Genomic DNA, 25,939 nt, shown 5'->3' on the forward strand with positions numbered 1-25,939 from the left:
ATCTGCATATAAGTCACTGCAATTAATCGGACCAAAAAAGTCAATTTTAATGTTTTTACGTTATTTCCTTACCTAAATTCAAATCAACTTGACTTACACAGTCGTTAAGACACCATTATTTGGTTTGATAAAGTTTAACACAATGAGTTAAACTTTCATCGGAACATGCAGTATTGGATTTTTGATTTGTTTGGCGTTCTGACAAACAACTGTTGAACTTTGATATTTTACGACAAATATTTGGACGTAAATCATTCAGCAAGTTAGTGCGCCGGCGTTTGTACGTAAATCCGTTGGAGAATACGGTTGAGGCGTCCCTTAACAAGAGCTTCTTCGGCGCCGGGCTCAAGCGTGCACTGTGCGGTGTGTTATGGAGGTGGAAGGTGGTTAAAGGACTCGCACTCAGCGGAGGATTTTGGTGGCTCTTCCTATGAGTTGACAGTCTAACTTCAGTCCCGAGGCGGTTGTAAAAATACAACAGAACGTGCGGACACATCGGAGAAGAAGGCACAGCGGTGGTGAGCTCCAGGTAGCAGCTTCAGTCGGCGGTGAGTCCAACGTCACGCCGTCCGTCTCTTGGTGCGTCTTGGGCGGCGAGCTGACTTGTTCCGCACCGCTGGTCTTGGCTTGTTAGCATTGTAGCTAGTTAGCTTAGCGAGCTAACGCTTAGCTTGCCATTGTTGGTTTTGTTTTGAATCGTTTTGGATAAATGCTGCGTTTGGGGCTCTGCTGCTGCTACTTTAATGAGCAGCTCAATACACAATTAGATGATTTTATTGTTTCTTTTTAATGGCATAATAAATCTAAGCGTCGAGAGCAATGTAAAATCATTTGACACATGACAATGAACCCTGTCAGGAGCACATCTGTTTTGCCTCTGATTGGGTTGTGGACATGTATTGAGTCATTGTTTTAACATACATGTACAAATGACAAGTATTGATATAAAAACGAGAGTATAACGGTTAATATATAATGTCGATGGTATGTAAACAGGTGTCACCTTAGCATAATTTGTACTACAAAACATTCACTGGACATTTAATTTGGAACATCCAACTATACTTAGTAAATTATAGACCATAGTAATTTTGTGATATTAGTTTAAGACCATATTTATAATTTTTTCTGGATGTATTTCAGAACTGCACCACATCATGCCAAGGGCTGTTTGTAATATTTTGACCCTCTTAAATGTCAATGAAAATGTTTGAAATTAAATTGTTCTTATGTGTAAATGTGAGGGTTTGTTTTGTGTCCTCCTGTGCCCTGCAATTGGCTGGCGGCCAGGCCAAGGTTTACCCTGACAGTCACTTAAAGTTAACTCCAGTTCACACAGTGAACCTGTGACCCTAAATGAGGACAAGTGCCAGACAATGGATGGAGGAAGCAAACTATTGCTAGAAAATATCATTATGGATGTCGTGTCCAGCGAGCGCGGTCCGCTTGTGTATTAATAGCTTCTTATTATCCGCTTATTTCAATCCTAATCATGGTATCAGCGCCATGTGAATCAGCGCCTGCCGTTGGGTCATGGCCTCGTCTCTAATTGATAACAGAGGATGGAATCTTGTCTTGTATGACGTGTTACGTGCGTATGGGAAAGAAGAATTCTGCCCGGTGTGATTTATATTCCGTTTTTGGAAATTGTAACTCATCTCCAGGGGAGTGGGGCTGAGTAGGCCAGACCCAACTGTTGATTGGGCTTCATGATGTGTATTCTGTACTCCAGAATGATTTAATGATTATTTTCTACATACATGGAGTCAATTCAAAATATTTTATGTCCTCATATTGTGACCAAATGTAATATACTTGCATATGTGTATTTTTAGGCCTTTGCCACCGACTGACGGGCTTGAAAATGTCGTGTTTAAAGAAATAAAAACAAGTATTTTTAAATTTGTTTCATATTATCATAGCTATTAGGCTCAAACAAAAAAAAATTCTTCCTACCCTTTTCATTAGGTGAACCTGATGCATTAAAAAAAATGTGCTGGTCTTTTATTATTGTTTTCTTTTAGCTTGTGTTTGTTGCTGCCATTGCATATTCTGGCCTGGGAGTTTGCTCAATGTGACACGGTTCTGTTAAAGCTTCCAAATACGAAGCACAAAGTCATTTCGAAGCAAAACTGGTGGAGCGTGTCTGTGTGCTGGCCCGTTGCAGCCTCATTATTCACGCTCGAGCCCAACTAGCAAATGATGTGGAAAAAAACAGCAGATGGAGCTTTAACTTGGTTATCAAGCAAAAGATAACTGGGGCACAGATTTTGCCTCGCTTGGCCTTTCGGTTGTTAAAAGCGATAGTCGCTAAAAACACGCTCTTAAATACTAACACCAAGCTCTTTGTTGGAGTTGGTACAATTTTGTCCAGGAACACAAAACTCAACATTGTACAAATAATAACTCGGAACCTTGCCCCCCTCGCAGTTCTTAGGTGGTCCGATCGGGATTGCCCCATCCTTGTGTTGCCATGGCGATGCGGGAGCTGGTGGAGGCAGAATGCGGCGGGGCCAATCCGCTGATGAAGTTGACTGGTCACATGACCAAGGAAGGCGGGGCGTGGCGGCACCGCGCCACACCTTCGGTGAGCTTATCTTTTTTAAAACTGCCCAACGGAAAGTCAATGCCTGTCATCCGTTTTTTTGTATTTTTACTTCACACTAGATTCCCGCAACTCCCATTGAAATAGCAACAGAAGATGAGGTCAGTATTTTTGCTTCTCCGGTAATATCTAGCTCAGCGGCGAAAGCTAAATGCTAATAGCGATTTGGGGTGTTCCCAGCTGGTCGATGAATTCCTCCAGCCGCCCCCGCGTCCCCCGCACACCTTCGACATGGGTCAGCTGCTGGAGGAGATGCAGCAGATCGACCAGCAGAGCTACAGACAGGCTCCGCAGAGAGGTACTCCTCCAAGTCCCCTCGCCGACATCTCCAGCCTCACGTGAATTCCAAAAGTTTACTGTGATGTCGCAGCTCCGGATGTGGCGGCCTTGGCTCTCTCGGGCGACTGGGCAGCGGAGTTCACCTCGGGCTCGGATTCCACCTCCACACCGGGCCTCGTTGCGCTCGGTGACACGGCCGACGCCGACTGGACCAAAGAATTCATCGCTCAGGCCGCGGGTAACATTGATAACACGATAAAGCTCATTCAAGATTATCTTCATGCAACATTTCTTCTCTGAGTGTGTGAGGCAGACTTGTGGCTTCTGTGTTGTGTTTGGCCAAAGCGCTCCTTTGTCACACACTGCAGGAATGCCGATTTCATGTATTAGATTAGCATCATATTACTCCGGTATTGACTTTTGAACAGTCACCGATGCCGAGAATTGAAGCGGAGTGATAAAGTCAACTATTGGTTGAATTACGAGTCCCAAATAATTGTCATCACCTGCACACATAAAAAAATTAAAGACACGGGCGGTCCTCATATCCTAACAATATAAACTGGCACTGTTTCCCTTCAGTGAATGAAATCTGCCATTTCTTACTGTGTGGTCTCCTGGCACATCCGTCTTCCCTTCCAGATCCTGGCCGCTGGGCAGAAGAATATCTGGAACAGTCGGAGGAGAAGCTCTGGCTGGGAGACTTTGGAGACAAGGAGAACGAGTGGTGAGTGGGGAGAAGTGTTTTGAGTTACTTTTTTTTTTTTTTAATATTACACAGACTTGGCAATTGCTTCGACTTTTCATATCCACTGTGCAGATGTGTGTTTTATTAAAACGTGCCTGCGAATAAAATAAAAGTGCACACCCACACGGTGACTTTTCTGAACTCCCAGAAGACCATCTCAAAATAACAATCGTCATATCTTGCTGACCAAACAGGACAAAGGAATATCAGCCGGGAGAGGAGCTGAGACAGACGGCCAATGAGCTTGTCTCCAAGGCGAACGACCCCAAGTTGCAGAACACGGAGGTAAGCCGCCGCTTCCCGTTCAGCCAGCAAGCCGCCGCCGCCAATCAGCCATTTCGTCAGACATGTGTCGCTCAGCTCCTTTCCATTCGTTCCTTTGCAGTCATATTTGGGTGCTGGGGCAATTTAGTTGATCAGCACTGATATGATAAAGACAGTAAGCGTGAATGCTGATTTTATTCCTCCCTCCCTTTTTTTTTTTCACTGTTGTGTAGTTCCTGCGTTTCATTAAGCAAATTGGCGAGGGCAGTGTGACAGTGGAGAGCAGGACAGACAAACAGCTGACAGATAAAGCTCAGGCCGAGGAGGCTCACAACTGGGCTTCCAATCTCAACCAGGTACGAGCCTCCAGTTGCCACAGGGAATACATGGCTCTTGCCCCTCCCCCCCCCCTCCACTCATAAAGCCTGCGACCCACCTCAAAGTCACATTTTCCGCCAAACCAACCATGACTTCTATTCCTCATAGATAAATCGTGCAGTCGCATTTGGATATTTTACACACATTAACTCGAGTCTTTTAAAATGTAAACTATGAATTATTTTCACTGTGGTGTTGAGTTTCTGTCTGCGAAGAAGCCCCAAACCAAACGTTCCTGGATTTCCCCTTCAAATCGCTGTCGAAGGCCCACTTGTGCCAAGAAATGACATAGAACAGATTTGAATCACATTTGCTCCTTCTGGTTTGGCTGCTCAAACCTTTTTTTTTTTTTTTGCGTGTTTTTTGTGTTAGCGTTTGATCGAATCTTGTTTACCTGCCAGAAACGACTACAGTGCGTGTTTTTGTGATGACTACTTGCCCATAATCACAATTAGGCTTCCCTTTTTTGACCCTGAATTAACAACCACAAATCATCTTCCTCCCTCACCCTCGAAACATACATACTCCCACATTGACCTCTTAAAAACCTCGAAAACTCTGTCCCATTCATCCTACTCCTCCTCCTCCTCCTCGGCATAGTTCCTGATGGAAACGGGGGGAGGGAGTCTTCCCTTGGAATCCACAGAGAGGAATGAGAAGATTGATAAAGCTAAAGCTAAGCAGGCACAGCAGTGGGCCAAAGTCGTCCGGCAGGTAGGACCGCCGTGGTTGGGCCACCGCTAGATGCCAGCGTTCTAGTTTCTTCTACTTGTAGCAAGTGTGCAGAAGGAAATTGGCTTTTTCTGTCTTTGTCTTTCCCGCCTTTCCATACGCTTTCCATGACCCCCCCCACCGCCCTGATTTATTGTTGCCACCCTTCCATCCCCCACACCAGCCTAAAACCGCAAACAAGCCCCCTGAGCCCTCGTCTCTTCTTCAGGTGTCACAGGAGTCTGCCGAGGCCTGGGTGGACGAGTTCACCGCAGCCGGACCGGAATTCCAGCAAGCCAAAGCCGCGGTGGAGGTGAGTCGGAGCCAGCGGTCAACCGCGTCGCTAATTGGATGCAGGGAGAAAGCCGGCAGATTGGGAAGTGGAGGATTTGCAGATGAATTATGGCACTTGAAGAGGCGGGCAAATTCCTCCACCTCTTTCTGCTGCTCATAAATCAGTTTTGGAAGTTGCGGGCCTCCTCGGCCTTCCTGTAAAACTTTACCATCCTTCTTTTTTTTTCTTTTTCCCAGAGCGATGTGGATTTCTGGGAGAAGCTGCAACAGGAGTGGGAGGAGATGGCAAAGCGAGACGCGGAGAGTCACCCCTGGCTGTCGGACTTTGATCAGATGCTCAGCTCGTCTTACGACAAGGTCGCTGTCTCGTCTGTGCGGTGCTTGGTTTTGGCCCGGCAGGGTTTGAACCTCTTGTTTTGCCCGTCTTGCTTTCAGGGGTACCAGTTTGAAGAGGACAACCCCTACCTGTCCCACCAAGACCCGCTGACGGAGGGCGTGAATAGGATGGAGGCGGGGGATATCCCCGGGGCCGTTCGCTTCTTTGAGAGTGCCGTACAGAAAGAACCAGACAACCAACTGGTGAGCTAGGAACGGCTCAAGATTGGTTAATCGACGGCCATTTTCATCAGCTGATAATAGCTCTTTATTATTTTTATGATTTTTATTTCAGGCTTGGCAATACCTGGGAACATGTCAGGCAGAAAATGAGCAAGAATTTGCTGCCATCAGCGCCCTCCGCAGGTGAGTTGTGAACATTGATTACCTGCACGAGCCATGATATTGCAAAATGTGGGTCACACACATGCAGAGCCCAAATCTGTAATATCAAACCAACTGGAGTTTTGACAGCAAATAAGGTTGGGTTTGAAAAATCCTCATGTAGCACCATGGTGTAGTCACAATTCAATCAGATTTTATTTGCTCAGTTTTTATACTTGGAACCAGAAGGACATCCCAGGTCCTGATGGAACTTTGCCACTTTTAGCTGTTACGATCCTTTATTGTGACGCATGAAAAATGGTTCCACTTCTGTGAGGTCTGCTCCCTTACACGTTTTATAGCAACTCTGCTTGATGATTGATTGGCTTTTTATAGTCATCTATTCTTCAGGAGTCGTGATGAAAATGATCGATTGTAAAACAAAGTCTGCTGGGCGAGATCTTCAAGGATTCTTTCGAAAGTAGCTCCGTTGTTATGTTGAACATTCAGTAAGCAGATCTGAGTTATTGCTCGATTGGGGCTTCGCACTTTCACAGACAGCGTACACGAATACATCATAAAAATCTGGAGCGCATAAAACCTCTTCTCCATCTTGTCCGTCAGATGTGTGGCGTTGAAGAAGGACAACCTGACCGCTCTGATGGCGCTGGCTGTCAGCTTCACCAACGAGTCGCTGCACAGGCAGGCCTGCGAGACTCTCCGCGACTGGCTCAAGCATAACCCCAAGTACGCCAGCGTGTGGGAGCAGCATCAGCGGGAATGCCAGCAAGACGCGTCCAGAGAAAGGGAAAAGGAGAGGGAGCGCTTTGGCTCTCTGCTGCCAGAGTGAGTAGCATACTTGTTGTTTGGTAGTATACTGCCTCCTGGTGGTCAAAGTTCTCATACCAGAAGGAGCATCACAATGGTTAGTGAATTGATGTGACAAACTTATTTTCTTTATATTCTGGTCCATTGCATGTTTTTATGAAGTACAATATTATTAATTTTTGTTTTTCTCTCCACTCTCGCAGAGCCGTATTCACGGACGTACAAACGTTGTTCCTGCGTGCGGCTAACACGAACCCCGCGCAGGTGGACCCACAACTGCAGTGCGGTCTGGGAGTCCTCTTCAACCTCAGCGGCGAGTATGATAAAGCCGTAGACTGCTTCACCGCAGCGCTCTCGGTCACCCCGCAGGTGAAGTGAAACCTCAGCACACAGTCGAGACCAGCAATTTGCCCGTAGGGTCCCTTTTAATATCATCCTATTATCCTGTCTCTAAGGACTACTTACTGTGGAACAAGCTGGGCGCCACGCTAGCCAACGGCAGTCGCTCAGAAGAGGCTGTGGCCGCCTACAGGAGAGCCTTAGAACTGCAGCCGGGGTTCGTCCGCAGTCGCTACAACCTCGGAATCAGTTGTGTCAATTTAGGAGCACACAGGTGAGACTGACACACCGTCATCACCCAATTAAGCTATTTTGCATTTTTTACAACAGTGTCAAGAATTAATTCGACAGTTTTTTTTTTTTTTTACTACCACATAGCACCTGTTTGTAACACTTCAATGAATTTTGACTTGATAATCATAAACCACACAGTGGGTGCATTTAAGCCATCTGGGCACCAGATGGCACTAATCAGCACTGTAACTTTGCTGTTTATATACTCATCAAAGTTACCACTAAAGTTGAAAAAAAAAAGTTTCTGAGATGAATTCGATTTTTCAGGTATCGTTACTTAAATCTATTGAGCGTTCTACTTGCCTTGATAATGCTGGAGCTCATTGTCTTCTTGATGTTCAGGGAGGCGGTGGAGCACTTCCTGGAGGCGTTGTCCCTTCAGCGGCAGGCCGCCGCTGGCGTGGAATCGAGAGCGGCTCAAAGCCCCGGCGGCACTGCGGCCACTGTCATGTCGGACAACATCTGGTCCACGCTGCGCATGGCTCTCAGCATGATGGGCGAGAGCTCGCTCTACTCGGCAGCCGACCGCCGTGACCTGGACACGTTACTGGCACACTTCTGCCAGAGGGAGGTGGAGGGCGGGCCCGAATGAAGGTCCATCTCGGGGGGGCTGATTGCGTGCGAGTGCTCCCTGCACGGAGGAGGATGTTTGGGACTGAAAGAGACAGTACAAGGGAACTGATGTGTAAGACGCTGTCAGTCGTCCTCCAGTCATCAGCCGGTTCACTTGCAGCTTTGGTATCAGCCGACTGGAGTACATTTGTTTTATTTTGCATATTTGACGATACTGGTGGTTCCTCTTTGACAGTTTTGTAATAACGCTAACATGTTTTTTCCCCGCCTCAAAAACAGGTCGTATGTTGAGCTGTCAACATGATTATCATGTTCAGTAGATTGATGGAACAGACAGTGTGAGTGCCTCTTTTCGAGTTGCACTACTTACTTTCAAAATTACTTATTTTTGTGTATAAACAGTTTTGATTTTTTTGGGGGAGGAATCAGTTAGAAGCCAGGCCCTTGAAGTGAACACCTGTAAAACTGTTGTGTGCGCCTGCAAGAGAAAGTTTGGGTTTGAGTGAAAGAGGCTGAGAGTTTGGGGAGAATATATATATATATATATATATATATATATATATATATATATATATATATATATATATATATATATATATATATATATATTGTTTGTATGTTTTTCTGAGTTTGTGTATGATCGTGTCTGAGCACGTGTGAGAGTATTTTTGAGTGTGTGTGCTGTACAGCCTCGAGGCATTTTGAATGATAAGATCATATTTGTGAAATATGATTGGTTCCCCCGTGGACTCCTCCCTCGCATTCGAATCCAACGTCAAACACATTGCTCTACTGTAAATTTGAGTGTTCCCATAACGTGTAATATTGTAAGCTCATCGTTGCACTATAATTGTTTTCAGGTAACTGATGGCCTGGCTGCAATGTATAATATAATCAGCAATAAAGCCCTAAATTTTAAATATACTTTTGTGATTAGATTTTATGGTAGACAATATTATACAAAGTCGCTGATAAATAGGAACACACATATTTGAACGTATTATTTAAATGACAGAATAAATGCAATTTGATTATGTAAATAGTGGTTTCTAGGCAACATTGGGATTTTAAACAACATTTTAAACTAAATAACGCACTCGTATTTTAAAACATTTTTCACGTAGCTGATAGTTGGGGAAAAATACGACAAAAATAAAATGATCATGAAATCAAGTAAAAATGTTTCTAAAACACGTGCTCAAACCGAAAAATAACGTCAGTTGTTTTACTTCAAATGTAGCAAGTTTTGTAGCAACCCCCGCCCACCCGTCGATCACACTGCTCTGAACCATTCAGCACCGAAAACAGGCAACGTACCAACCCGCTGATTTGCTCGTTCAAAAAGCACGTGACCTAGCACGCTATTTAAATGTACGCGAGAAAGTCCTCTCAGTTGTATACTACTTTATTTCTTGTATTTGGAGGAACGTCTGATAAAGTCGCTACGAGCCGTTGACTGTCTACTTTTAAAGGTAAGCTTAAAAATGTATTTGCTGCTGGCTCCCGGTCTTTATGGGATTATTATAGACTCGATGTTTTTTTTACGTTAATGTGTTACAATACAAAAAGTAGAAATGTCGTTTTCGTCGTGAGTGAAACGGGAAAGAAATCACATTAGCAGAAGTAGCTCACGTTTGCCCACGCTACAAACGTACATTTAAGCATTTGGGCTTTATTGGATTATTCTAGACAATAATGTGTTGCAATACAGAAAGTAGAAATGTCGTTATTGTAAACGGGAAAGTAATCACATTAGCAGAAGTAGCGCACGTTAGCCCTCAGTTTACCTTACATTTAAGCCTTTACGTATGCCATTTATGATAAGACTTATGAAAACTAATATTAAAACAAGAAATGAAAGAGCACAAACGGCATAAAATAGAGATTCTCATTGTTGTATTTAATTAGAAAATAATTTTGTGTTACAGCTGTTGTGGTGGACACGTTTGAAAAACGACCTTAGCAATGCTTTAAACTCGAGTAAATTAGTCCTAAAGGAAAATGCTGATGCAACTTAATGTTAAAAAGTAAAATACAGTTAGCCTTGTCTTTAAAACTAATTGTTATTAAGGCAGTGAAATTGACTTTTCGTGTAATTAAGAGTCTTGTGGCTGTTCAGGTTTGACCTAAAAACAAAGAAAAAATCAGAATGGGAGCCAGTGAGAGCAAGATAGCAGAGAGGGCTGCAACCAAACAAGAAGCGCCCATCAAGAACTCCAGGGTGGCTCGGCTCATCGATCCACGTTCCCCATCGGTGGCCATTGACCGCACACCCATTCAGGTACAAACTTTTGAATTTCAGATAAACTATCACCCTCGACTGGCATTAACCATTGTTACTCCGCACAGGTTGGCGCGATTAAAACCGATGGGCTGACGGGTGAGTGTCCTTTAGTGGGAGGCGATCCTCGCTCGCCCACTGTGGGCATTTCCCGCACGCCTGTCCGAGAAGTCATGAGAGGTAACTTTGTTTGATCAGGGTTTGAGCAACGTTACTTGAAATGTACTGCATATGAAATTGGTTCCTCAAAAATAATCTGACATATCAGAACTAAGCACTTAGAATTTAGACTTTGCAAAATGCAACAAATAATCAAAGTTGTTGTTTGCAGCCAAAGTGGGCAGCCTCGCACGACGTCTGGGAATGTTGTTCCACATGGAAGCCGAAGGCAAAGTCCCCATAAATGACGTCGGCGCCCAAGAGGGTTGTGACGTCCTCGAGGGCGAGGAGCCGGATTCCACCGAGCCTCTCCTGACTCCACAGAAGCCACACGTCTCCTACTCCTTGACTCAACACACCAACCTCATGGCCACGCCCGTTCAGAGAGAGCATAGTTCCTGCAGCCCCTTCGTGCTGCTGGAGCAACTTGGGGTGGAAGTGGAGATTGAAACGGACGATGCCAACCTGGAGGAGGCAGAGGAGGCCTGTGAGTCTTCGCTCCACAAGAGGCTGAGCATGAGCCTCATCACATGCCACGAGGGAACGCCCTCACCCCAGATCCTTGATGAGGTGCACCAGGACAGCAGCGGACTGGACCACCTCTACGCTCTTCCCGCAGTCACGCCTGAGCCGACTCGGAACTCCTTTGACCCCCCCGTGCAGCAGCAGGAATTAACTCAAGAGGTGTCCAAGGAGGCGTCCGAGGCACCCGCCTTGCAATGTCCCAGCGACACTCACCGCCTCACCCTGGACATGAGAAGTCCGAGTCAGTTTGTGTTCAAGCCGCAGTGGCTGGGCAAAGGTTTTGGAGCCACCGGGCTCAGGGTCAGGGCCGTGCAAGGTGCCAAGGGGGGGTCGTCCCCTCTGGCTGTGTCGGTGGCGGTTAAGAGCATCAACAATGAAAACAAGGGGAGCGCTGGCAAACAAAAGCAGAAAGGTGCCTATGTTGACTGTTTTATTTCTTGATTTGATTATAGCATTTTACACGTACTTCATGTTTCATTATTTTTCTCTTCCTTACAGAAGGGCGCTCCCCACTGCAAATTCTGCAGAATTCACACAGGGGACATCCTCAGGTAAGCTAAACAATTTATTCCTTTTCAACAATTAAATAACATGTTTCATAAACTCATTTGTTTATTCCCGCAGAATATTTTGCCCATGTAGCACACAAGGTGACTGAATTGTCAAGCAAATTGGAATTAGAGTACAGTAGTCCCCTTCTATGAGATGTTTTTTAAGGAATGTTTGCAAAGTTTTAATAAATTGGGATTGGTGTGTGTCACTGTACTCTAATTGGAACCTAAAACCTTCGTATCTAGACTTGGATTACGGTATTGCTCTCCATAGACTTTAGCCATCAAGCACTAGCTTTAATTAGATTGTTACCCCATAGTTTTTCATCTTCCCCCATTCTAGGGTAAAATGTTTTAACACAAACTGAACTGCTAACTATTTCTTTGGCCTTAGTTAGCTACCGCTTTTGATCTGATATTCTCCTGAGCTGTGCTAACAGTCTCCTGCTATTAGCTTTGGCTAGCTAGATCAGTCATCCTATTTCTTATCATACATCATATCATCTACAATGCCATCTATTTAGCCATTCATCGGCTTAACAACTAAACATTGGTCCATCCCTGCGATTCAACAGTTTACGTAGAGAAAAAAAAAAAAAAGTAAGATTATTGTGTTTATTCCAGATGAGGCTCAAAGGTTCCACCCCAGAGAAGGCTCGGCTCGGCCAGGTGGAGCGCAGAGTTCTGTCCGCGTCTCTGAACAAGGAAAATCAATGATGCATTAACACTTTTTTATTTTTTTTTTTAATATTTTCATCACTTATCTGTTTTAGGTCTCTTTCTGTATGATTTTGTGTACAGCTTTTCAAAATTGACTGATTTGTGTTCTGTTTTCTATTACCACCATAAGCAGTTTTTCTTGACCCTTCTGTAAATTATAAATAAAAGCGTTGACTATTACCCATCAAGCGTTTGTTTTTGCAAGTCTGATTTCATAGTAGAATTGAACAAAAATGACCACACAAATCAAATAGAATCGCATCTTTATTTGACAGTCTGTTTGGAAAGATATGCTAAACAACAAATTCCCAAAAGTCGCGCTCACATGTGCGCAATAGCATGTTTTGCTAAATCCTGAGACAAATGGCTCATTGCTTGTTGTAAGTGCTTAGTGAACCACTTTTTTTTTTTTTTGTGGTCCCATCTGTCACCGTCTCATTTTTTTTTGGGGGGGGGAATCCGAACAAGCCAGTGTCACATTCAATACAAACACAAAAACTTCTAGGATGTTGAATTCTATTTAGAAGAGCAAGTCAACATGAGCATCTATTGGAAAACTAACAAAAAAAAACAAGTTTGCTTGATATAAAACACAGCATCCCAACCTACATGACGGACGTCCATCCAGTGTACTTCTGTTTGACAACCGCTTGACTGCAGAGGTCAAGTGTGCCGCGGCGTAATAATGAACTAAAGGAATTTTCATTCACATGATCCAACCAACGACATGAAAAATTGGCACAATTAAATCCTCCGCCCGTGAATGTAGATCCCGATGCCGGCCCCGAGGCCTCAATTCCAAATCTTGAGGAAGCTGTCCCACGAACCCGTGCAGCACGCCATTCCGTCCGAGGATACACCGATGCAGCTCACTCGGTTGTCGTGGCCGGCCAGCACTCCTGTTGTGTTGGGAGGAGAAAAAAAAATTAATTCTGAATTGACAGCATTGATTTTCAATTGTTATGCCATAGTTTGATTCTAAGTCGGTAGTGTTCGATTCAGACTACTTTTTCTGAATCTGTAGCTTTTGACTCTCTGAATCCAGCATTTGATTCTGAATCTGAATTTAATTATGAATCAGTATCATTTGTTTTGGCAGCATTTGAATTGGTGGCATTCACAGCGTGCCCACTCACCCACTCTTTCCGCTTTGAGCGAGTCCCAAATATTAACGTTGAAGTCGTCGTAGCCGGCCAGCATGAGACGTCCTGACAGGGAGGGGGCCAGCGAGGTGACTCCGCACATGATGCTGGAATCCTGGTAGGTGATGAGCTCCTGGTCGGCCCTCAGGTCGTACAGCTTGCAGGTGGCGTCATCAGAGCCCGTGATGACCGCGTTGCCGTTGGGGAAGAACTGCAGACCAGGTGGTGAATACCTGCCGTCGTGCGAGCGTCAATCTTTCTGAGTGTTCTTACCCCGATGGCATTGATGTCGCTCTCGTGGCCCCCGAAGGTCTGTCTGCAGTTGCCCTCCCGGATGTCCCACAGTTTGGCCGTGAAGTCGCAGGCACCCGAGATGAACAACTTGAAGTCCGGGGACACGGCCAAGGACATGCAGTCTCCCTGGTGACCCGCGAAGATAGTTTTCTGGGTGCCCGTCTCGATGTCCCACAGCACGCTGGAACCAAGACCACCGGCGCCACAAGATTCAGCTAAATCATTAAGTTTGCAATATCAATTATGAAATCGACTCAAGACGACTCACCAAGTGCAGTCTCCAGAGCTGGTGATGATCTCGCTGTCGCTGATGAAACGGCAGCATGATAGGTAACCTGCAACGATGACAAAGCTGCAATAAGTACTCGACATCCGCAGCGGCAGAATGTTGGCGAGTCTTTTTGTTGCCACTTGCCCGTGTGAGCCGCCAGCTCGCGCATGACCTTGACGTTGCCGTCCTTGCCCTTCAGGTTGTAGATGGAGCACATGTTGTCCAGACCACCGCACGCCACCAGGTTGCCCGACGGGGCGTAGGCGCACGTCATCACCCATGACGACTTGAGGGGGATGGCGTTCACCTGGATGAGGTACAGGCATCTAGTTAAGTCGACCTGCTGTGCTATCACCAACAACTATTTATTATTATCGTCAGTCAGACCTTCCTGACATTTTCTTCCCCACCGGCGACTGTTTCATAAGAGGAAAAACCTGCTCACCACCCGCTTGGCAAACATAAAGCCGTTCCCGCAGGAGAACCAAACACCGAGAGGTGAGTAACTTCTCACCTTGTTGGTTGTGATGCTGTCCCACACGATGAGCTTCCCGTCTTGAGACGCACTCACGCACAACCTGGGTGCAGGTCAACACAAAATCTTAAAATTCCTTACATCATCTTTTTAAAAAAAAAAAGAAGAAAAAAAAAAGAGTTTTAAATGAATGTTTACTTGGAGTCAGTGGACCAGTGCATGGCGTAGATCTTGGCCAGGTGACCCCTCAGTGTTTTCCTGGTCTTCATCTGGACGCGGCCCACCACGTTGATGCTAGCCACGGCCTCCTGGAAGCTCATGTCCTGCATGGCCTTGCGCGCCGCCTAAGTGCAGGGGAAGAGCATATAGTCACAAAAATGGAAAAATAGATCCTAAAAATCCAATCTCATATTTCACTTCAAGTGTTTTTTTTGTTTTGATCTTGTAATGCCACTGCAGAAGAGTACCATTGAAAAATTGTTTGTGTCAAATGCCCCACTAGGGATTTTAAGTACTGCCCTCAAAGGCAGTTTCTGTTAGCAACATGAAATTTGGTAGAGATGTCTGTCATGAGTAGACCCACAAAAAAAGTCCCCATGTCTGATACGTTTCGGACTCATTTGGGTTGCTTTCCAAGGGTTCTTCAAAAGCAAACTTGATTGGTGGACATGACCATTAACAACAGACCCACCCCCAAAAAAGTTTCAAGAAGCCCCTTTTGAAAAAGATACAAAGTTTGGGCCAGTTTTCAGAGCAAATTTTGACCTACAGATTTTTTTTAAAATGTCAAGCAATTTTAATGGTCAGATGTATTTCCATTATCTATAGGACGGCAATTGTCTGGTATGTATCATCAACGGCTCCACTGTTGCTTTTCTTTCTATTTATTAAGAAGTACCAGCATGTAGCGTACTTACAGTAATCTGGTCCTTGAGACTGTCTGCCTCCTTTCGCAGTTGCTCCATTTCACCCATGGCGATGCTCGTCAGGCACTCTCAGGAAGGCTAGAAAGCTGAAAAGGCCCCCCCGCCAGGAAAGGACAACACAATTGAATATTTTCCTTCAGTAGAACCTCACACGGTCCATCCAGCCCAGAGTGGCCAAGACACTGGCGTTTACCTGCGTGGGGCTTGTCGAGGAAGTAACGTTTTTGCAAGTCAAACTGGGCTCTTGTCTGCTTTGCAAACTTGATTAAACACAGAAACTGGTAGAGCACGCACGCACACACACACACACACGATCCCCCTCTCAAACACAGATCCAGTCGAGCGCAGGCAAGAGTATATGAATATTCAAGCGGGGAAAACTATTTGCACTACAGATGATTAGCCCCGTATGTACACACAAACCAGTACGTCCTGTCAGAATGTCATCACGTCAAAGTATTGGGAGAGAATACGAGAGAGGGGGCGTGGAGTGTGTGTGCGCGCGCACGCGTATGTTTGTGTGTGTGTGTGTTCAAGCGTCCAGATTGTTGATTGGAATTGAATTTGGTAATATTGTGATTCAAAGAGTCAGTTCATTCTCTAATGGACAAAATCAGTGAGTAATGTCAGCTTTTTGACTTAAACTTTGATTTTGGAATGTTTACTGAAAAGATTTCTGCAATTCAATAATTTTTTTTAGTTCTAATTTTCTCATGCTTTGTGTATACAAAAAAACATTTTAAAAAAATGACACTTGCAATGAGCTGCTGTAAGTCACAGCTCACGTCTCCATTCTCACAAGTAGACAAATCGGCCATTCTCAGCTCCTAATGTCACTCATAGAACTAGTTTTTCTTTTTCATTCTCTTTTATTATATTTTATGACTCAAAGCCACGCCATTTTTGTTTGTTTAAAAAAAACAACGAAATTAATTGTGATTTTTTTGGGGGAAGACAAGATTAATGACGTTAATTCATTTCAACAGAGCAGATCGATTTGATCATATGAAGGGCCCACAATATTTCCAGTGGCTGGCACTTTCCTACCTGATTTGAATCAGGCCGCACACGACCTGATGGATTTGCCTCTCATTTGTCTAAAGTGAAAACGAGAGAACGCTGAAGGCAAGTGGTGTGTGTGTGTGCGTGTGTGTGTGTTTAGTGAGAGTGCGAGCCTGCTAAAATAAAATTACAGTGATGAGAGATAGCCTCGGGCTGATTTAATGGCTTTTTTCTTGTTCCGTCATTGTTTTGGGTGATTAAACGACTGCAAGGAGAGAACGGTGGTGATGGATGGCAAAGTGCATTCACCACCACCTGTGGGTGGGGGGTAAAGGGGGGGGGGGACAAGACAGGGGTCAGGAGAGTGAGTTTTAAATCTCGTCGTCGGTGGAGATTTTTAAAGGGGAAAAGGGTAGGCGGGCACCTTTTTGAATCAAATCTGCTCTCATCCGATTACTGACTGCTCTTTGCATGTGGATAAGAGACGAGAGGAAGGGAGGGTACGACACCAGAGGGAGGAGGGGGCGGGGGGGTCTGGATCGAGTGGGGGTTGTCGGACAAAAGAGTGAAAGTCATGCTAGTCAAATTCTGATTCTTCGTCAAAATATATTATTAGATTCAGGAGAAATTTTACTTCATTAGATACAAACTTACTCTCCTATTTCCACTGACATGAAAGAGAGAACACAAAAAAACTCATGTTCAAATCCTTGTAATTAACAATGGTCAACAAATTAAGTTTTTCAATCAAAGATGCAATCTAGAATTTTTTGCACTTAATCTGCTCTTGTTTTTATCAAGCAAATCAGGTTTCCATAATAATAAAACAACAGTAATATAATGTGTAATCTATTAATATATAATATTTATTATAATAATATATTAATATAATAATATCTATGAATTAAGGCTCAGGTTCGGCAAAAGGTGGAATATTATGATCGCTTTTAAATGACAATACATAGTAAAAAATATATATATTGTGCAAGCTAATTTAGAACAACTTCAAATTAAATGATTTCAAAGATTGGATGTTTAGAAAAAAAAGTAAAGACTTTTTTCAAATCTGCATTAAAAATGTGTTAAAGACACAATAGGCCATCTCGGATCAAAATTTGCTGTTGACCTGTGTAATTATCCCTAACCAAATACAAAAATGGGCCTCACCAGTTTGGAGACTCCTCTTGGAATGTTCCGAATGACTTAAAAAAACAAAAAATAAAAACAAATGAATGAAGTCAAACGGCTGCAGCAGTCAGTCAGCCTCTGACCATGGTATTCACTTTCCGTTCACTTTTGTAATGGGCCTGATGCTCCCTTTGGCCGGTCCCTCTCCTCTCCTCTGCTCTCCTCTTCTGTCCTGTCCAGTGTGTGAGGAACAGATGAGGATTGCAGGGATGAAGGGAGATCAGGGATGAGGGGATAAACCCAGCAATGGACAGAGAGAGGTGGCTGCTGCTGGAGGTTGGGGGGGGGGCTGACAAAACGGAGAGGAGGCAAAGGGGGGCAGACCAAAGAAGGTGCTCGGCATGCTCGGAGCAAGGGGGTCACAAGACACGAGCGTGGGGTGAATCCCTGGCTGGAAATAATGGAGGGGAGGGGAGAAGAAAGAAAAGAACAGGGTTGAGGTGTATGACTTTTTATGGTGCAGTCGTCACTAATCCTGAAAGTTCCGTGAGTGGCAGCAGGGCCGATGTTGACCAAACCCGAGAGGGAGCGGATATGAGCTGCTCAGAATCAAAGTGGGCTAACTCCATTTTCGTCATTTTGCAGGAGAGAGATTTAGAAAAATAATAAAATAAAGAGAATATGTAAACATCTTACTATCTTAGCATTTCAGCTTGCTATCTCAATACTAATTGTTAAGATATCGATTGAACATAGATGGTGCAGCAAATGTGTAAATAGACAATTTAACAAGACTATCCTTTGAGAAGAATAACAGATGGTAGTGCTGTACTGATGATCTGAGTGTACTTGAAATGTCGCAAAATTATGGATCGAGTGCTAGTTTTCTTAAAATACACATTACAATAATTGTTGTTTTTAGCCGAGAATGGATTGATGCCATTCTGATTCATTTCAATGGGAAATGATGATTTGAGTGACAAACAAATATGGTCACAGAGCAAGTAAAACTCGGTTTAGTTATTATGTTTCACTCTTGTCTCCATTGTTGCACGCTTGAATTTTAAGCCCTGTCCTCTTCACGCATCGCCACCCCGAGTCCAATTCGCACGATGGAGCCGATTCCAATATTGCAATGCGGCCTTATGTAATTTCTAGTCAAATACGTAATGAGATGTCACGCAGACTTCCTGCGGCGATGTCTAATTACGGCATCGGGTGTGAGGTCGTACGCATGCGTGACATCATGCGCTACGTAACACCCGATGTTTCGGGTACGCCGGGGTTTCAGCCAACCGCCATCGACCCAATTCTGGACAAGTGGCGGTGAGAGGGGAATTATAACACGAGGACGTGGGGGGCTGACAGTGTTAATATGGGACATAAACAGCACTTGAGGCTGCTCTTAGGAGATGTGGGGGTGGGGTGACACGAAGTTGGGTGGGGAGGGGTCACTGGCTGAGAGCGTCACTTTGTCGAATGATTAAACCATCTTTCTCTCTCTGGCTGGATTACTATTCCATATTCTAAATGGGAGACTTTTTAAGCTTCATAAACAAATGCACTCATTTATGAAGAGATTAGCAGTAATCTCTCTATTTCTATCATCCCTCACAGAGCCCCTCCCAATGTCTGTGTGTTTTTTTTTTTTAATCGCTATTTGCCTTCTGCTGTCGGCCCTCGTGTAACTAATGGACACTTTTAACTGACTTCCTGGTTTGATACTTATACAACCCCCCCCAACATTTGCTTGAGCCCAGATTAAAGACCTTGCAAAGTCCTTTTTTATGCGTTTCATGTTTTTATAAATGCACTCAATATATTTGAAGAGAAGTGCTAAACAATTTAGTAGTGAAACGTGGAGCTATAGCAGCAAACTCTGGTTCACCTCCTAAATTGTCTGAACTTTTTCGGTGAGGCTAAAGCGGGGCCTGGTGACATCCTCTGGCAAGACTCAGCCCAAATTGAAGTTTGGACAATTTGACTCATAAATCGCTCACATATTTTCCCAAAAACTGTGATTGTGAGGGAAACGGAAAGAACTGTACTCACACACTGCAGAGGGTTACCAAAAGGAAAAAAAGTTTACTTTCCTCCTTAGTAAGTATAAATACAGTATTTACACACTCACTTTTCGAATAAATAGTCAAGTGTCAAATGTCGCTGAAAATGAAGAATGTTTGGTTTTGCGTAGAGATGATGGAGTGGCCATATAATTAGGAACACCTCAGAAAATGGGACATTGGTGTCAACTGATTGAGTTTGAAATTTTCACCATTAAATTTGGGTTTGATTGAGAGGCTCACATTCACAGTTCATCTTTGCCCGCCGTCACCAGTTCTTTCGCTCTGCCCTTGGCTGGCGCTTGGTTGCGAACGTTCCGAGGGGCGGGCGCTCCGCCGCCCTCCTTGTCGTCCTTCTGTGCCGCGCTCTGCCCATCAGGGGCCCACTCGTTCTCCACCTCCTCTCGCTCCTGCGGGGATGCAACAACTTGTAAATACCATCACTTTCTTTGGAAAGAACAGTCCACCATATTTACATGGCGCTCTCAGTGTCCATGCTTACCATGTCTCTGTAGAGCTTCTCCTTGGTGAACCAGAGTGCCAGTGCGCATCGGCGACCTTTTGTCACTGCCGTAACGCCGTGTGGATTGATGGGTCCCGACGAGAAGCCCACCAGACGGCCGCACGTCGGTTTGACTTGAGCCTGCAAGGCGAGGCCACAAAATGTTTAGAATCTTGTATGGACTGTAACCTGATTTTACTACCACATTTTAATATTCACTTTAGGTGTTTGATAATACGTCCTTTTTGTAAAATTAGAATTCAGAATTTAGAATTGCAAGGCTTCGGTTTAGCACCAGAGTAGGCCATACAACTTTGTGTTAGCATTAAGCTAGCTGACTTTTGTTAGACAAAATATGAGGTGAATGTAAAGTTTTGCTATGTAAAGTATAAAAAGTTGTATTCTTTTTTTTTGTATGCTGTACCGTCACTGTTGACATCTACGCTAGTTTCCATTAGCCTAGCCATTTCGCATTGCTAATCTTAAGCAAATTCTTGACATGACATGCCTTGGTTCATGTTTAATTATACAAATTGATTTTATGTGTGTGTTTTATAAGGAAATTCAACCGGCGGGCCATCTTTTGGTTTCCTTGCTTCACCATAAACGGTTTGACAGTACTTACTGTGACTGTTTTGGCATCCCTGTTGGTGAAGAACAATTCGCCACCGTCAAAGTCGTCATTCAGATAGAGGACAGCGCTGTGCAGGGGAAATACAAAGTACATTTCAATTTCAGTGTCGAACAAATAATTTGCCGGATTGTTGTCGGTTACAATTGTAGATCCTCTAAGGATTGTTTTTGAAATGGTAAAAGCCAAAAAGTCCAAATGTGTACCTGAGGTCTCTGTGTATGAAGGCAGGCGGTTCTTTCCAACACTGCCTGGTGTCTGGCTCAAGAAGACAGTTGTCCACATGGACCGGGTGAGACAAGTCCATTCGGCCATCTTGGTCCCCTGCAAACCAAAAAATACAGTTTTATTGTTTTGATTCAAATCTTGCATATTTATTCACCCACTTACCTGCAATGGCACTCCGACAGACGAGGTGCGTGAAGGCCACAAAGAGTCCTGAGGGGCTCCTGAAGTAGGAATGAAGGAGGAGACGCGCTCGCTCCCCCAGCTCGTGCAGCAGCTTCGCGTCCGTTTGGTTGACCAGGCCGTCCTGAGCCAGCTGACGCGGGGGTGACAAAATCTCGTGTTGTGCTTTGTTTTGGATTTTGCTTTTGTCTCACCTTCACAGCTCTAAGCAAGGTCAGGCCGTCCAGCGTTTCATGAGGCGTATGTGGCGACCGTCGCCCTCGGTAACCGTCTCCTGCTGATGCAACTGCCTATTAAGAGACCAGACAATCAACAAGGTGGGATCATTTAATCAACTTAATTTACACTTGAGTTAAAACAGCAGATTTAAGGTCGAATTTCTGAACTAAACCGACTTGTGATCTGACTCACCGCTGCCAATTGCACCATCCTGTCACATTCTTTCTCAGTCATGACTCCGTCCAGAACCACCCGGTTGGTGCCGTTGAGAAGCAGTTCGTCCATGGTGATGGTCACACCCACCTGACGGACTGGACCACCTGCAGAAAATCAACCAGGGGACGCATGAGTTTAAAAAAAAAAAAAACTCAATTGATTCCAATTAGAAGGTGCGTGTTGAACCTGCAAAGAAGCCGCTGTCGTCCACCTCCTCTTGTTGTTCTTCCTCGTTAGGTCTTGCGATCATCTTCTCCTTCTCAGCTCTAAGAAACACGAGTTGTATCATCATCGACTTTTGCTTGAGTTGAGTTTTTTGCCCAACTTGTGAGCTGTCTTACTTCCATGTTTCCCTCAGGGATTCTGGGACGATGTCCTCTGGTGTCCAAAGATCCTGCACAGGACACACATGATAACTTAAAAAAAAAAAAAAAAACTGCCCCTCAGCAAATTAAAGTTCATGATGAAGACCTACTGGGTCAGTGAATGTGTAGTTTAGGTTCTCCATGCCGAAATAGAGAAGCTCCTTCTCCTGCAACGAGCGTTTGACATAGTGGACGATCTCCTGCAGACATGTACAAGCCAAAAATGAGACAAATCTTTCCCACTATGCTTTCCTCCCACATCCCAAAACATTTTCAGACTTGAACTCTCCCTCTTGCCCAAAGTCAACTCTGATAGGACAAGCATGTAGAAAAAGGATGTGACCATTGGTGTGGAGGCCTTACCTGAGCAGGCTGTGACTCATTGTCTCCCCCTAGTGTCTCATGGTAGAGCTGCAGATTGTCTATGGAGTCCTTGTCTGAGGGGTAAAAGAGCAACAGGGAACGAAGTGTCTGCACGGCGCCTCTCACATCTCCAACTGAAGACAGGATGCACAAATATTGGAGTAATCCCAGTAGTCCAATCTTTGTAGTTCCCAATAGATGCCACCGAACGGCAGCAAAGCACTACTTTACTTTTAGTGGTTTCGTAGACATGGCTATGGCTGACTCCCCCTCTATTTAACTGTCCCTTAGCATCAAGATGCCACAAGTTGGCGCCAAAGCAAAACTTTTTCTTAAAAAATACATTAGTTGTTCAGTCTTTGAGGCATTTGCAAAGGGTAACACGAACCTTTAAACTGTGCGATGTGCAGGTGTTCCAGCTGAGTGGGCAGCAAGTCGTTCTGAGAGGAGATCCTGCCGGGACGCATGGACACCTGAGTTATGCACGACTGCTGGCACGATAACAGCGAGAGGGAAAGAACTGATGACACAAAATAAAAAAGTTGTGTTCAGGTAAGTAATAATAATAAAAATAATAATAATATTAATAATATATTTAGATATATTTTATAAATAGTATTCAGGTAAGTGTCCTATTTCATTCGATAAGTCACTTGCGTGTGTGTACCTGCGGCCTTCTCGAAGACCCCGTCAACGCTGTCCGCTCCCCGGTCCTCGGGCAGGTGCTGTGCGGCCACCACGCATTGCACTCTGCACTCGTCGATGTGACGCAGCGTTTCGTTCAGGCACATTCGCCATGCGGTCACCGCCTGCGCCCACTCGGACGCTTCCTCGTGCTGGACGGCCGAATCGTACAGAAACTGCAGAAAACCAGACCATCATTTGTTCAATGTGCAGCTTGCATCTAGGCCCTATTAGAGCGTCAAAGCACATTGTTGTTGTTCTTCTTCCTCACCCAGTGCTTCTCGCTGTCCATCTCCCGGTCGTAGAAGGCGTCGTCCGTCACTTCCTCCATCCTTCGGTACTTCTCGATGTTGTTCCTCATCTCCAGGTGAGTAGGATTGGCCACAAAGTATGTCTGGGCCGCCGCTGCCGCTTTCTTCAGTTTCTCCATCTGACACAGAGAGGAGCATGTGAAGACAATATTGTAAAACTTTTTATTCACATCTACAGAAAGCAATGCAACAAAGAGTAATAGACTCATCTGAAGGGAAGGGGTTAGTCTCCAGCAACTAGCAACCATTTGCAATTGGTCACCCACCTTATAGTACGTAACCTGCAGAAAGTTGTAGACGTTGCGGCTGCCGAACTCGTAATCGATGTCCATGGAAACGGGAAGCTGTCCCACATGGCTGACCGAGCGTCCCACGCAGAATCTCAAGCACTCTGCCTTCTTCTGCACCCAGTCCAGGGCAAAAAGGTCCCACAGGCTCCCCTCCTCGGTGTCTGACAATACAGAAAAGGGGTGACAGCAGGCATCTTTGACGTTCTTCGCAGAGGATGAAGAATATATGCAGGTGAGTATTGTTACTATACATGTGTTACTCCACAAAAAAACTTCTATGTTGGGTTTCTTGTATCTCAAAGAAGCAGTGTATTATAATTTACATGACAGATAACTACTATTTGAATTGAGGAAAAAATTACCATGAGGGTCAGGTTTAGCTTCATTTGACAACTGAGATTTATGTATTTGTGTCTCTGTGCACCGAGCTATGCCAGACACGTATAGTGACAGTACTCTACCTTGAGGTGATGATTGAGTCCACTTTTTGTTTTGTTTGGTGGTGTGCCGTTATTATTATTATTGTTTTTCTGATGCAAAATGTGTGCACTGGCTCAATAAGAGTTGGGCAACGTAGATATGATAAGTCACGATTGTGCCACACGAAAGTAAGACCAGAACATTATTTAATTACTGTATCTTACGTACCAAGTTTTTGGAGTGAATCTTCTCCCGTTGCTCCACAATCCTCATAACACTGTCGTCGGACTTTAAACAGAGCCTCCTTGGTCACAATGGACTTCTCAATCATCTCCGCAGCCTTCGCCCAATGCCCATTGAAATACGAACGCACCCCTGAGTAGTACAAAAAGTCATACGGCTGCAGCAACGACGAAACGCCGTCCGAATTGGCCGATCCCGCGCACAGAAAAATGACTTGCGACGCCACGTATACAGCGACGAAGTCGGGGCGAAGCGCCATGGTTTCGCACAAGAGGATAGACCACGTCGGTGAGAAAGTTAGGGAAGGGGGTGGGACTTGCAGTACCGTCGGTGGCATGTTGGGGGCGCGGTGTACAGGCGCAACGGCCATTGCCGTAATGATCATAAAACGGAGTCAATCATACTCGGCAATGCAGTGTAATAACCACCAAAGTGTATTTTAATAGACTAGTCAAAAGGACATATTAAAATATGTAATCTAATAATTTAAGTAAAATCTCTGCTTTTAAAATTTGCTTTTCCATTTGGGGAGGTGAGATTTTTTGTAATGTTTTTTGTAGCTATTACGGTAACTATCACAAAAAATGTATAACGTTTTTTTTTAAACGCTCTCGGTCAGGGATTGTAATAATAACTGCCGATAGTTAGATTAGTACAAAGTTTAAAATGCTTCACAATAACGTAATATGTGCTAAAAAAAAAAAAAAAGCTATTAACCACTGTCTTTCCGGGTGCGCGCGCGTGTGTGCATGCCTGTGCGTGTGTGTTTGTGTGTGCTTGTGTGTGTGTGTGTGTCGGGGGGTATTCTGAGGGAAACCAAAACAGGTGACAGAAAAATGACAAGAAATGGTGTCTTCTCAAATGGAATTTCTCTTTAAATTGGTACCAACGATTCGAAGATGATCGTTTTAGTCATGGAATTGTCATCATCATGTGAGTGATTAAGTTAAAAGAAACGATCAGTCAGTGTTTAAAAAAAAGCATTTTTTTCGAGTCTATCAATCAACTTGAAATGAGCATTTTCTTCACGTAGCATGCACTCCTCCTGGTGGACACATTTTGATTTGCAGGAAAAAGACCACCACGAGAGAAGGTGCTGGCAGCCGGGGGCCATTTTGAAACGCCACTTTCCACTATGCTGCCCGTTTGCCAATACGAAGAAAATCTCAAATCTCACAGCACGCCACCAAAACGTAATTTAGGCAAGCAGGTTCCACCTGCCACCACTTTTCACCGATATGGATTCAAATATGAACAAAAGCTACACTCGTCAGGATTTTCAAAGAGTGAAGTGAAATTCATCCACTTCCACAACACACCTCAAAAGGATCTTTTTAAAATGTACTAATAGCCCACCAGACATTTTTTATGTCCTGAAATGCGTAAATCAATCAATTGTTCAGTAAAAAAGTTGAAAATGTCATTTGGATGTTTCACACCACTGTGGGTAAAAACATCTGTTGGGGTATAATTGATATCGAATGTGCTGAGAACAATCTATAAGGTCGCACCATGGAGTTTTGGGTCAAATGCTATACAGGTGTGTTATCCAACCACAGGAGACAAATAATGATATCATTTTCCGGGGGCATCCCTCCCTGCAGCCCAACTTTGCAGGCAGCCCCGGCAATTAACGAGGTGTTTCAAGACTCCCTAATTGGCTGCCTAATTGACCGTTTAGAGGTTTGCGCGCTGCCGCCGACCCCACACCCCCCGCCCCGCCCATCCCGAAATCTTG

General features: G+C 44.6%; 4 protein-coding genes across 9 annotated transcripts; 2 read left to right on the forward strand and 2 right to left on the reverse strand.

The window, feature by feature from the left end:
* Positions 1-308: 308 nt before the first annotated feature.
* On the forward strand, positions 309-8,932 carry pex5 (peroxisomal biogenesis factor 5). 4 transcript variants are annotated; one of them, XM_049731534.2, is made up of 17 exons: positions 309-548; positions 2,431-2,587; positions 2,668-2,706; positions 2,786-2,903; positions 2,976-3,122; positions 3,527-3,611; positions 3,827-3,917; positions 4,130-4,252; positions 4,875-4,988; positions 5,170-5,298; positions 5,517-5,636; positions 5,715-5,858; positions 5,950-6,020; positions 6,603-6,824; positions 7,010-7,175; positions 7,262-7,419; positions 7,782-8,932. In XM_049731534.2, exons 2-17 carry the CDS (start codon positions 2,474-2,476, stop codon positions 8,029-8,031), a joined length of 2,091 nt encoding a protein of 696 aa, XP_049587491.1. In that variant the 5' UTR covers positions 309-548; positions 2,431-2,473; the 3' UTR covers positions 8,032-8,932. The 4 variants fall into 4 exon arrangements, with proteins under 4 accessions (XP_049587491.1, XP_049587493.1, XP_049587495.1 ...); XM_049731536.2 differs by having other exon boundaries at positions 5,215-5,298; XM_049731538.2 differs by lacking the exon at positions 4,875-4,988 and having other exon boundaries at positions 310-548; positions 5,215-5,298.
* A 393-nt stretch (positions 8,933-9,325) lies between these two features.
* cdca3 (cell division cycle associated 3) lies at positions 9,326-12,436 on the forward strand. Of its 2 annotated transcripts, none has more exons than XM_049731736.2 (6): positions 9,326-9,484; positions 10,132-10,293; positions 10,362-10,473; positions 10,625-11,389; positions 11,476-11,528; positions 12,153-12,436. In XM_049731736.2, the coding sequence occupies exons 2-6, from the start codon at positions 10,162-10,164 to the stop codon at positions 12,243-12,245; spliced, it is 1,155 nt and encodes a 384-aa protein (XP_049587693.1). In that variant the 5' UTR covers positions 9,326-9,484; positions 10,132-10,161; the 3' UTR covers positions 12,246-12,436. The 2 variants fall into 2 exon arrangements, with proteins under 2 accessions (XP_049587693.1, XP_049587694.1); XM_049731737.1 differs by lacking the exon at positions 12,153-12,436 and adding an exon at positions 11,602-11,734.
* A 58-nt stretch (positions 12,437-12,494) lies between these two features.
* On the reverse strand, positions 12,495-17,778 carry gnb3a (guanine nucleotide binding protein (G protein), beta polypeptide 3a). Of its 2 annotated transcripts, none has more exons than XM_049731762.2 (9): positions 17,526-17,778; positions 15,348-15,442; positions 14,629-14,774; positions 14,470-14,533; positions 14,100-14,262; positions 13,953-14,019; positions 13,664-13,865; positions 13,385-13,601; positions 12,495-13,147 (listed from the first exon to the last, which is right to left on the reverse strand). In XM_049731762.2, exons 2-9 carry the CDS (start codon positions 15,402-15,404, stop codon positions 13,041-13,043), a joined length of 1,023 nt encoding a protein of 340 aa, XP_049587719.1. In that variant the 5' UTR covers positions 15,405-15,442; positions 17,526-17,778; the 3' UTR covers positions 12,495-13,040. The 2 variants fall into 2 exon arrangements, with proteins under 2 accessions (XP_049587719.1, XP_049587720.1); XM_049731763.2 differs by lacking the exon at positions 17,526-17,778 and adding an exon at positions 15,550-17,518.
* Positions 17,779-19,546: 1,768 nt separating this feature from the next.
* p3h3 (prolyl 3-hydroxylase 3) lies at positions 19,547-24,525 on the reverse strand. The gene is made up of 16 exons (XM_049731502.2): positions 24,187-24,525; positions 23,515-23,699; positions 23,209-23,367; positions 22,921-23,113; positions 22,642-22,773; positions 22,254-22,387; positions 22,001-22,090; positions 21,867-21,919; positions 21,712-21,791; positions 21,502-21,629; positions 21,285-21,380; positions 21,073-21,223; positions 20,889-21,006; positions 20,677-20,752; positions 20,052-20,192; positions 19,547-19,959 (listed from the first exon to the last, which is right to left on the reverse strand). The coding sequence occupies exons 1-16, from the start codon at positions 24,458-24,460 to the stop codon at positions 19,795-19,797; spliced, it is 2,175 nt and encodes a 724-aa protein (XP_049587459.1). The 5' UTR covers positions 24,461-24,525; the 3' UTR covers positions 19,547-19,794.
* Positions 24,526-25,939: the final 1,414 nt, after the last annotated feature.

This window comes from Syngnathus scovelli, chromosome 9 (assembly GCF_024217435.2).
Source record: "Syngnathus scovelli strain Florida chromosome 9, RoL_Ssco_1.2, whole genome shotgun sequence".
Lineage (NCBI taxonomy): Eukaryota > Metazoa > Chordata > Actinopteri > Syngnathiformes > Syngnathidae > Syngnathus > Syngnathus scovelli.